At 42.2% G+C, this 12,761-nt stretch overlaps 1 protein-coding gene across 1 annotated transcript in view; it reads left to right on the top strand.

Moving 5' to 3' along the window:
* The window catches only part of stab1 (stabilin 1), a 187,331-nt gene that overhangs the window by 70,081 nt on the left and 104,489 nt on the right, over window positions 1-12,761 (top strand). The window contains exons 23-28 of the mRNA XM_045691993.2: window positions 450-543; window positions 3,509-3,667; window positions 8,212-8,307; window positions 10,711-10,806; window positions 11,079-11,126; window positions 12,472-12,599. Of these exons, the coding sequence (XP_045547949.2) occupies window positions 450-543; window positions 3,509-3,667; window positions 8,212-8,307; window positions 10,711-10,806; window positions 11,079-11,126; window positions 12,472-12,599 (621 nt within the window). The remainder of the gene's footprint in view (window positions 1-449; window positions 544-3,508; window positions 3,668-8,211; window positions 8,308-10,710; window positions 10,807-11,078; window positions 11,127-12,471; window positions 12,600-12,761) is intronic.

The following is a 12,761-nucleotide window of genomic DNA, read 5'->3' on the forward strand; positions in this document are numbered from 1 at the left end:
AATCTATATTATAATATATATTATAATCTACATTATTATCTATATTATTATTATTATATATTAAATTATATATTATAATCTATATTATTATATATATTATTATATATATTAAATTATATATTATAATCTATATTATTTTCTATATTATTATCTATATCATAATATTTATTATAATCTATACTATTGTCTATATTAGTATTATCTATATTATAATATATATTACAATCTATATTGTTATCTATATTATCTATATTAATTATACTATATATTATAATCTATATTATTATCTGTAGTATTATTAACTATATTATAATATACATTATAATCTATATTATTATCTATATTATAATATTATAATCTATACAATTGTCTATATTATTATTATCTATATCTACATTATTAACGTGTGTGTGTGTGTGTGTGTGTGTGTGTGTCCCTGTGTGTGACAGGTGTGAGTGTATGTCGGGGTATGAAGGAGATGGACACTCCTGCATCCTGGTCAACCCCTGCCTGAAGGCTGACAGAGGAGGCTGTGACTTTAACGTAAGACTCAGGACCCCGCCAAAATGGCACCCTGTTCCCTATTCAGTGCAGAACTTTTTACCAAGGCCCATATGGATTTCCTGTTTAGTCCTTCCTGATTACAGGAATCTCTCAATCGGGTTTTGGGAATAGTTAACAGACGTTAACTATTATAATAACCCTCTCCTCTGAGTTCCAGTGTGTTACCATATCCTCTGAGTTCCAGTGTGTTATCATATCCTCTGAGTTCCAGTGTGTTATCATATCCTCTCCTCTGAGGTCCAGTGTGTTATCATATCCTCTGAGGTCCAGTGTGTTATCATATCCTCTGAGGTCCAGTGTGTTATCATATCCTCTGAGGTCCAGTGTGTTATCATATCCTCTGAGGTCCAGTGTGTTATCATATCCTCTGAGGTCCAGTGTGTCATCATATCCTCTCCTCTGAGGTCCAGTGTGTTACCATATCCTCTCCTCTGAGTTCCAGTGTGTTACCATATCCTCTGAGGTCCAGTGTGTTATCATATCCTCTGCTCTGAGTTCCAGTGTGTTATCATATCCTCTGAGGTCCAGTGTGTTACCATATCCTCTGAGTTCCAGTGTGTTATCATATCCTCTCCTCTGAGTTCCAGTGTGTTATCATATCCTCTCCTCTGAGTTCCAGTGTGTTATCATATCCTCTCCTCTGAGGATAAGTGTGTTATCATATCCTCTCCTCTGAGGATAAGTGTGTTATCATATCCTCTCCTCTGAGTTCCAGTGTGTTACCATATCCTCTGAGGTCCAGTGTGTTATCATATCCTCTCCTCTGGGTTCCAGTGTGTTACCATATCCTCAGAGTTCCAGTGTGTTACCATATCCTCTGAGGTCCAGTGTGTTACCATATCCTCTGAGTTCCAGTGTGTTATCATATCCTCTCCTCTGAGTTCCAGTGTGTTATCATATCCTCTCCTCTGAGGATAAGTGTGTTATCATATCCTCTCCTCTGAGGATAAGTGTGTTATCATATCCTCTCCTCTGAGTTCCAGTGTGTTACCATATCCTCTGAGGTCCAATGTGTTATCATATCCTCTCCTCTGGGTTCCAGTGTGTTACCATATCCTCTGAGTTCCAGTGTGTTACCATATCCTCTGAGGTCCAGTGTGTTACCATATCCTCTCCTCTGAGGTCCAGTGTGTTATCATATCCTCTGAGGTCCAGTGTGTTATCATATCCTCTGAGGTCCAGTGTGTTATCATATCCTCTGAGGTCCAGTGTGTCATCATATCCTCTCCTCTGAGGTCCAGTGTGTTACCATATCCTCTCCTCTGAGTTCCAGTGTGTTATCATATCCTCTGAGGTCCAGTGTGTTATCATATCCTCTGAGTTCCAGTGTGTTATCATATCCTCTCCTCTGAGGTCCAGTGTATTACCATATCCTCTGAGTTCCAGTGTGTTATCATATCCTCTCCTCTGAGTTCCAGTGTGTTACCATATCCTCTCCTCTGAGTTCCAGTGTGTTACCATATCCTCTCCTCTGAGGTCCAGTGTGTTATCATATCCTCTGAGTTCCAGTGTGTTACCATATCCTCTGAGGTCCAGTGTGTTATCATATCCTCTGAGTTCCAGTGTGTTATCATATCCTCTGAGGTCCAGTGTGTTATCATATCCTCTGAGGTCCAGTGTGTTACCATATCCTCTCCTCTGAGTTCCAGTGTGTTACCATATCCTCTCCTCTGAGGTCCAGTGTGTTACCATATCCGCTGAGGTCCAGTGTGTTATCATATCCTCTGCTCTGAGTTCCAGTGTGTTATCATATCCTCTGAGGTCCAGTGTGTTACCATATCCTCTGAGTTCCAGTGTGTTATCATATCCTCTCCTCTGAGTTCCAGTGTGTTATCATATCCTCTCCTCTGAGTTCCAGTGTGTTATCATATCCTCTCCTCTGAGTTCCAGTGTGTTATCATATCCTCTCCTCTGGGTTCCAGTGTGTTACCATATCCTCTGATTTCCAGTGTGTTACCATATCCTCTGAGGTCCAGTGTGTTACCATATCCTCTCCTCTGAGGTCCAGTGTGTTACCATATCCTCTGAGGTCCAGTGTGTTACCATGTCCTCTCCTCTGAGTTCCAGTGTGTTACCATATCCTCTGAGGTCCAGTGTGTTATCATATCCTCTGAGGTCCAGTGTATTATCATATCCTCTCCTCTGAGTTCCAGTGTGTTACCATATCCTCTCCTCTGAGGTCCAGTGTGTTACCATATCCTCTGCTCTGAGTTCCAGTGTGTTATCATATCCTCTCCTCTGAGTTCCAGTGTGTTATCATATCCTCTGCTCTGAGGTCCAGTGTGTTATCATATCCTCTGAGTTCCAGTGTGTTATCATATCGTCTCCTCTGAGGTCCAGTGTGTTACCATATCCTCTGAGGTCCAGTGTGTTATCATATCCTCTGAGGTCCAGTGTGTTATCATATCCCTCTCCTCTGAGGTCCAGTGTGTTATCATATCCTCTGAGGTCCAGTGTGTTATAATATCCCTCTCCTCTGAGGTCCAGTGTGTTATAATATCCCTCTCCTCTGAGGTCCAGTGTGTTACCATATCCTCTCCTCTGAGGTCCAGTGTGTTACCATATCCTCTCCTCTGAGGTCCAGTGTGTTATCATATCCTCTCCTCTGAGGTCCAGTGTGTTACCATATCCTCTGAGGTCCAGTGTGTTACCATATCCTCTCCTCTGAGGTCCAGTGTGTTATCATATCCTCTCCTCTGAGGTCCAGTGTGTTACCATATCCTCTGAGGTCCAGTGTGTTACCATATCCCTCTCCTCTGAGGTCCAGTGTGTTACCATATCCTCTCCTCTGAGGTCCAGTGTGTTACCATATCCTCTGAGGTCCAGTGTGTTATCATATTCTCTGAGGTCCAGTGTGTTATCATATCCCTCTCCTCTGAGGTCCAGTGTGTGTACTCGGGACCAGCTAACGTGTAGTGTGTTATATGTCCATCTCTCTCCTCAGGCCCAGTGTGTGTACTCAGGGCCAGCAAACGTGTCGTGTGTTTGTAACGAGGGCTGGACAGGAGACGGCCTGGTCTGTACTGAGGTGGACAACTGTCTCCTGGAGACCAGAGGTGGCTGCCATAAGGATGCAGACTGCAAGTCTCTAGGCCCAGGACAGGTATGTTATGTATGGTTCTGCTTCTAAACAGATTGCTGCTAGTGCCTGAGGCTGGTCTAATGGGTAATACCATCGCCAGCAACACATACAGTTGAAGTGGGAACTTTACATACAATTCGGTAGGAGTCATTAAAACTCTGTTTTTCAACCACTCCACAAATTGCTTGTTAACAAACTATAGTTTTGGCAAGTCGGTTAGGACATGAACTTCGTGCATGACACAAGTAATATTTCCAACAATTGTTTACAGACAGATTATTTCACTTATAATTCACTGTATCACAATTCCAGTGGGTCAGAAGTTTACATGCACTAAGTTGACTGTGCTTTTAAACAGCTTGGAAAATTACAGAAAATTATGTAATGGCTTTAGAAGCTTCTGATAGGCTAACTGACATAATTTGAGTCAATTGGAGGTGTACCTGTGGATGTATTCCAAGGCCTACCTTCAAACTCAGTTTTACTTGACATCATGGGAACATCAAAAGATATCAGCCAAGACCTCCGAAAAAAAATTGTAGACCTCCACAAGTCTGATTCATCCTTGGGAGCAATTTCCAAACGCCTGAAGGTACCACATTCTTCTGTACAATCAATAGTACGCAAGTATAAACACCATGGGACCACGCAGCCATCATACCGCTCAGGAAGGAGATGCGTTCTGTCTCCTAGAGATGAATGTACTTTGGTGAGAAAAGTGCAAATCAATCCCAGAACAACAGCAAAGAACCTTGTGAAGATCGTGGAGGAAACAGGTACAAAAGTATCTATATCAACAGTAAAACGAGTCCTATATCGACATAACCTGAAAGGCCGCTCAGCAAGGAAGAAGCCACTGCTCCAAAACCTCCATAAAAAAGCCAGACTACGGTTTGCAACTGGAATTGGGGACAAAGATGGTACTTTTTGGAGAAATGTCTTCTGGTCTGATGAAACAAAAATAGAACTGTTTGGCCATATTGACCATCGTTATGTTTGGAGGAAAAAGGGGGAGACCTTTCAAGCCGAAGAACACCATCCCAACCGTGAAGCACTGGGGAGGCAGCATCATGTTGTGGGGGTGCTTTGCTGCAGGAGGGGCTGGTGCCCTTCACAAAATAGATGGCATCATGAGGTGGACAATTATGTGAATATATTGAAGCAACATCTCAAGACATCAGTCACGAAGTTAAAGCTTGGTCGCAAATGGGTTTTCCAAATGGACAATGACTCCAAGCATACTTCCAAAGTTGTGGCAAAATGGCTAAAGGACAACAACGTCAAGGTATTGGAGTGGCAATCACAAAGCCCTGACCTCAATCCTATAGAAAATGTGTGGGCAGAACTGAAAAAGCACGGCACAGCCCAAGGGGGGGCGCCAACCCAGACAGGAAGACCACGTCAGTGACTCAACCCACTCAAGTGACGCACCCCTCCCAGGGACGGCATGGAAGAACACCAGTAAGCCAGTGACTCAGCCCCCGTAATAGGGGTAGAGGCAGAGAATCCCAGTGGAAAGAGGGGAAACCGGCCAGGCAGAGACAGCAAGGGCGGTTCGTTACTCCAGCCTTTCCGTTCACCTTCACACCCCTGGGCCAGACTACAATTAATCATAGGACCTACTGAAGAGATGTGTCTTCAGTAAAGACTTAAAGGTTGAGACTGAGTCTGCGTCTCTCACATGGGTAGGCAGACTATTCCATAAAAATGGAGCTCTATAGGAGAAATCCCTGCCTCCAGCTGTTTGCTTAGAAATTCTAGGAACAATTAGGAGGCCCGTGTCTTGTGACCGTAGCGTATGTGTAGGTATGTACGGCAGGACCAAATCGGAAAGATAGGTAGGAGCAAGCCCATGTAATGTTTTGTAGGTTAGCAGTAAAACCTTGAAATCAGCCCTTGCCTTAACAGGAAGCCAGTGTAGGGAGGCTAGCACTGGAGTAATATGATCAAATGTTTTTGGTTCTAGTCAGGATTCTAGCAGCCGTATTTAGCACTAACTGAAGTTTATTTAGTGCTTTATCCGGGTAGCCGGAAAGTAGGGCATTGCAGTAGTCCAACCTAGAAGTAACAAAGGCATGGATTAATTTTTCTGCGTCATTTTTGGACAGAAAGTTTCAGATTTTTGCAATGTTACGTAGATGGAAAAAAGCTGTCCTTGAAACAGTCTTGATATGTTCTTCAAAAGAGAGATCAGGGTCCAGAGTAACGCCGAGGTCCTTCACAGTTTTATTTGAGACGACTGTACAACCATCCAGATTAATTGTCAGATTCAACAGAAGATCTCTTTGTTTCTTGGGACCTAGAACAAGCATCTCTGTTTTGTCCGAGTTTAAGAGTAGAAAGTTTGCAGCCATCCACTTCCTTATGTCTGAGGCTAATTTGAGGCTTCACCATGTTTCATTGAAATGTACAGCTGCGTGTCATCCGCATAGCAGTGAAATTTAACATTATGTTTTTGAATGACATCCCCAAGAGGTAAAATATATAGTGAAAACAATAGTGGTCCTAAAACGGAACCTTGAGGAACACCGAAATTTACAGTTGATTTGTCAGAGGACAAACCATTCACAGAGACAAACTGATATATTTTTGCGACAGATAAGACCTAAACCAGGCCAGAACTTGTCCCTGTAGACCAATTTGGGTTTCCAATCTCTCCAAAAGAATGTGGTGATCGATGGTATCAAAAGCAGCACTAAGATCTAGGAGCACGAGGACAGACGCAGAACCTCGGTCTGACGTCATTAAAAGGTCATTTACCACCTTCACAAGTGCAGTCTCAGTGCTATGATGGGGTCTAAAACCAGACTGAAGCGTTTCGTATACATTGTTTGTCTTCATGAAGGCAGTGAGTTGCTGCGCAACAGCTTTTTCTAAAATTTTTGAGAGGAATGGAAGATTCGATATAGGCCGATAGTCTTTTATAATTTCTGGGTCAAGATTTGGCTTTTTCAAGAGAGGCTTTATTACTGCCACTTTTAGTGAGTTATGACGGCTTGTTACACAATGAAAGGGGGTAGGAAAAAAGAGAGGGAGAAGGAGAGACAAAGGAATTCAACTATTGTACATACAGTTGAATAATACGCTCATCATAAATGTGAATATTTAGCAACCTAACAACCGCTCATTCGGATTTAGAAATGCAATGTACATATTTACGCTTGTATGTCTTTGTCATCTCTCTCTGGTGAAATCGCCCGGTCCATTTTCTGGGGAGTCAGTTGACAGAAAGTCTCTGCTTGTCCACCAGAGGTCACCATATCCTTTGTAGTCGTAACTTCGTGGTCTCAGCGTTTCTGTTAGAACAGATCTTCCAGAGGTGTACCACACGGTGTTCAGCGGGCCTTGTCCTTCACTCTGTTTGTTTAGAGTAGATACCCTAGAGATACCTATAGTGGTGAGAGGAAATTGTTCTTTGTCTCTTGTCTTCGGTCGAGTTTCCTAGGCTAACGGTGCAACAACAGCTGCAGACTGAATGTTCCTGTGTAGTCCGAGAGAGAGAGAGTTTCAGAGGGTCTTAACATTTTCCGGTATTGTAGTCTTCAAACCATTTCGTAAAGTATTCAGCTCATGCTGCACGTATACGAGTCTTTAGCTTTACACCATTTGTGACGTCCGGCTAACCATTCGTATACTGGTCTAATTGGTTGATTATTCAGGGTACAGCTAAGACCACTGTCCACACTGGCAGCAACCCGGCATATTTTGATATGTTAATTCTTTAGGAGTCTTTTATATTTGGATAAGGGGGCGTTCCATCTTTTTGGCATAATGTCTGTGCTCACATGGGTGTGGTTACTGACTGGGTAAAACTTTAGTTGAAAAACAATTATCTCATTTAAAAGGCTAAACTCACTTTTCATCTTCTCACAAACAGTTTAATATTTAATCATGTAAGTTCCACAACATTTAGATGTAAATCTGATAACCGGGACGTATACATACATTTGTAGAGTTACCGTTATTTGGTTATACTGTCCTTAAAGATATCACAAAACCTCCATCCCTCCCTCTGCGGGACAGAAAGGGTGCTGTAGAGCTGACCCACTGTAACCTGGATCCTCACAGGAGAGTCATGACATTCTGTTAAGAAGGTAGAGCAGCGCTTTATTATGGACAGTCTTCTCCCCATCTTAGCTACTGTTGTATCAATATGTTTTGACCATAACAGTTTACAATCCATGGTTAATCCAAGTAGTTTAGTCTTGCTCAATTTCCACATTATTCATTACGAGATTTAGTTGAGGTTTAGTGAATGATTTGTCCCAAATACATTGCTTTTAGTTTCAGAAATATTTCTTGCCACCCATTCTGAAACTGACTGCAGCTCTTTGTTAAGTGTTGCAGTCTGTCTGTCTGTCTGTCTGTCTGTCTGTCTGTCTGTCTGTCTGTCTGTCTGTCTGTCTGTCTGTCTGTCTGTCTGTCTGTCTGTCTGTCTGTCTGTCTGTCTGTCTGTCTGTCTGTCTGTCTGTCTGTCTGTCTGTCTGTCTGTCTCTTGTGTTCTCAGAGTGAAGGTACCTGTAAGAGGGATTACGTGACCGTATGTCTGTCTCATGTCTTCTCAGAGTGAGTGTACCTGTATGAGGGGTTACATGGGGGATGGGACAGTCTGTGATCTCATCAACCCTTGTCAGAAAAACAACGGAGGATGCCATTCTCTGGTACGTACATACAGTGAGGGAAAAAAGTATTTGATCCCCTGCTGATTTTGTACGTTTGCCCACTGATAAAGAAATGATCAGTCTATCATTTTAATTATAGGTTTATTTGAACAGTGAGAGACAGAATAACATATAAAATATCCAGAAAAAAGCATGTCAAAAATGTTATAAATTGATTTGCATTTTAATGAGGGAAATAAGTATTTGACCCCCTCTCAATCAGAAAGATTTCTGGCTCCCAGGTGTCTTTTATACAGGTAACGAGCTGAGATTAGGAGCACACTCTTAAAGGGAGTGCTCCTAATCTCAGCTTGTTACCTGTATTAAAGTCACCTGTCCACAGAAGCAATCAATCAATCAGATTCCAAACTCTCCACCATGGCCAAGACCAAAGAGCTCTCCAAGGATGTCAGGGACAAGACTGTAGACCTACACAAGGCTGGAATGGGCTACAAGACCATCGCCAAGCAGCTTGGTGAGAAGGTGACAACAGTTGGTGTGATTATTCGCAAATGGAAGAAACACAAAAGAACTGTCAATCTCCCTCGGCCTGGGGCTCCATGCAAGATCTCACCTCATGGAGTTGCAATGATCATGAGAACAGTGAGGAATCAGCCCAGAACTACACGGGAGGATCTTGTCAATGATCTCAAGGCAGCTGGGACCATAGTCACCAAGAAAACAATTGGTAACACACTACGCCGTGAAGGACTGAAATCCTGCAGCGCCCCAAGGTCCCCCTGCTCAAGAAAGCACATATACATGCCTGTCTGAAGTTTGCCAATGAACATCTGAATGATTCAGAGGACAACTGGGTGAAAGTGTTGTGGTCAGATGAGACCAAAATGGAGCTCTTTGGCATCAACTCAACTCGCCGTGTTTGGAGGAGGAATGCTGCCTATGACCCCAAGAACACCATCCCCACCGTCAAACATGGAGGTGGAAACATTCTGCTTTGGGGGTGTTTTTCTGCTAAGGGGACAGGACAACTTCACCGCATCAAAGGGACGAAGGATGAGGCCATGTACCGTCAAATCTTGGGTGAGAACCTCCTTCCCTCAGCCAGGGCATTGAAAATGGGTCGTGGATGGGTATTCCAACATGACAATGACCCAAAACACACGGCCAAGACAACAAAGGAGTGGCTCAAGAAGAAGCACATTAAGGTCCTGGAGTGGCCTAGCCAGTCTCCAGACCTTAATCCCATAGAAAATCTGTGGAGGGAGCTGAAGGTTCGAGTTGCCAAACGTCAGCCTCGAAACCTGAATGACTGGGAGAAGATCTGCAAAGAGCAGTGGGACAAAATCCCTCCTGAGATGTGTGCAAACCTGGTGGCCAACTACAAGAAACGTCTGACCTCTGTGATTGCCAACAAGGGATTTGCCACCAAGTACTAAGTCATGTTTTGCAGAGGGGTCAAATACTTATTTCCCTCATTAAAATGCAAATCATTTGATAACATTTTTGACATGCGTTTTTCTGGATTTTTGTTGTTGTTATTCTGTCTCTCACTGTTCAAATAAACCTACCATTAAAATGATAGACTGATCATTTCTTTGTCAGTGGGCAAACGTACAAAATCAGCAGGGGATCAAATACTTTTTTCCCTCACTATGTCTTTAATTTACCTGTCACCTTTTATCCCCACACAAAGTAATTTATTGTATTTGTGCATGTGTCCCAAATGGCACCCTATTTCCTACATAGAACACTACTTTAGATCACAGCCCTGTGGTAATAGGGTGCCACTTGAGATAGACCCTTATAGTGTTTTTGCAATAGACTGGAATGCCGTTCTGCATAAGCTGTTCTGTCTGTTTTAAATCTGTATCTTTTAAACCTCCATCTCCTCTCAGATTGTCTGTTTTAAACCTCCATCTCCTCTCAGATTGTCTGTTTTAAACCTCCATCTCCTCTCAGATTGTCTGTTTTAAACCTTCATCTCCTCTCAGATTGTCTGTTTTAAACCTCCATCTCCTCTCAGATTGTCTGTTTTAAACCTCCATCTCCTCTCAGATTGTGTCTGTTTTAAACCTCCATCTCCTCTCAGATTGTCTGTTTTAAACCTCCATCTCCTCTCAGATTGTGTCTGTTTTAAACCTCCATCTCCTCTCAGATTGTCTGTTTTAAACCTCCATCTCCTCTCAGATTGTCTGTTTTAAACCTCCATCTCCTCTCAGATTGTCTGTTTTAAACCTCCATCTCCTCTCAGATTGTGTCTGTTTTAAACCTCCATCTCCTCTCAGATATTTTGCCGCTCTTCATCATGATCCTTCTAGCTTGATTCTAACCAGCCATATAAGGATATTGTATATGAGGCTGTCTTTTTCAGCCCACCAAAGGTCCAGGTTTCCTAGAGTCCTTTATGCGTAGTAAAGTGTTGTTGTGGTTTGACGTCCTCAGGCTAAGTGTGAGCCAGTGGATGGAGAAAACGTCATCTGTGTCTGTCCAGAAGGGTACGTCGGAGACGGAATCACATGCTACGGGATGATGCAAGAGGTAGGCTATACTGTACCTGTGGTACCTAGGGTTGTATTCATTAGTCTGACACTGTTGCAAAAACGTTTTGCACCGTAGCAAGTAAAATTGCAACAGAAAACAAAAAACAAACAAAAAAGTTTCCATTGGACAAATTCAAGTAGGATTTCCTTCTGTGTGCTTCCATTTGGTTTCTAGTGAAAACACTCCTGCCTTACCTAGACAGTACAAGGTGGTTGCGTTTTGGTACTGCTTTACTGACTGTTATTGTGCTGACTTGTTTTGTTTGTTAGGAACTGGAAATGAATATCAATCTGTATGGTTTTTACCGCCTGATACAGGTCTGTAGCTGTCTATTTTTTATACTTTCCTTTTGCCTCTCTCTCCATATAATTTAAGATGTATTTGTATTCCTACACATCATATTCCTGTAGATACAGTGTCATCAGAAAGTATTCATACCCCTTGACTTATTCCACATTTTGTTGTTACAGCCTGAATTCAAAAATTGATTAAATATATTATTTTTCTCACCTATCTACACACAATACCCCATAATGACAAAGTTAAAACATGCTTTTAGACATTTTAGCAAATGTATTGAAAATGAAATACAGAAATGTCTAATTTACGTAAGTATTCACACCCCTGAGTCAATACTTTGTAGAAGCACCTTTGGCAGTGATTACAGCTGTGAATCTTCCTGGGTAAATCTCTAAGAGCTTTCGCACACCTGGATTGAACAATATTTGCACATTATTTATTTATGTGTTATTTAAGCTCTGTCAAGTTGGTTGTTGATCATTGCTAGACAGCCATTTTCAAGTCTTGCCATAAATGTTCAACCCATTTAAGTCAAAACTGTAACTAGGCCACTCAGGAACATTCAGTGTCGCAAGCAACTCAAGTATGTATTTGGCCTTGTGTTTTATGTTATTGTCCTGCTGAAAGGAGAATTTGTCTCCCAGCGTCTGTAGGAAAGCAGACTGAACCAGGTTTTCCTCTAGGATTTTGCCTGTCCTTAGCTCTATTCCATTTATTTATACCCCCCCAAAAAAACTCCCATGTCCTTGCCAATGACAAGCATACCCATAACATGATGCAGCCACCACCATGCTAAAAGTCACCTTGTTTTAGAGAGATTTACACAGTTATCAAAATGTGCCACCAGTGTAAGCCTACACGAAACACAGCCCATATTTTAAGTGTTTGTAAAAGCCCATATGGAAAAAACGAATGGTGGAAAACGTCTGTGTTTGAAATTCACTGCTGGACTGAGGGACCTTACAGATAATTGCATGTGCCTGGTACAAAGATGAGGTAGTCATTTAAAAATCATATTAAACACTATTATTGCACACGGAGTGTAACCTGTTAAGCACATTTTTACTCCTGAACTGATTTAGACATGTGATAACAAAAGGGTTGAATACTTATTCACTCAAAACGTTTCAGCTTTTCATTTTTTAATTAATTTGTACGCATTTCTAAAAACATAATTACACTTTGACATTATGGGGTATTGTGCTTAGGCCAGTGACACAAAATCTCAATTTAATTAATCCATTTTAAATTCAGGCTGTAACACAACAGAAATGTAGAAAAGTCATGGGGTATGAATACATTCCGATGGCACTTTTATAAAGGTCAGGGATTGATCCTTTCTGTTTCTTCCCCGTCTCTTAGAGGACGTCACAGTTTGACCTGAGCGGGAACATAACGGCTCTGGTGCCTTCCAGGGACGTTGTCCGCAATCTAACCACCTCCGAGCAGGACTTCTGGTTTAGCCGCTACAGGCTCCCGTACCTTCTAAAGTAATCTTACCATGCCTTACCATGCCTTACCATACCTTACCATGCCTTAACTTACCATGCCTTACCATGCCTTACCATGCCTTACCATACCTTACCATGCCTTAACTTACCATGCCTTACCATGCCTTACCATGCCTTACCATGCCTTACCATGCCTTACCA

The sequence above is a fragment of the Salmo salar genome, chromosome 12 (assembly GCF_965601325.2).
Source record: "Salmo salar chromosome 12, fSalSal1, whole genome shotgun sequence".
NCBI lineage: Eukaryota > Metazoa > Chordata > Actinopteri > Salmoniformes > Salmonidae > Salmo > Salmo salar.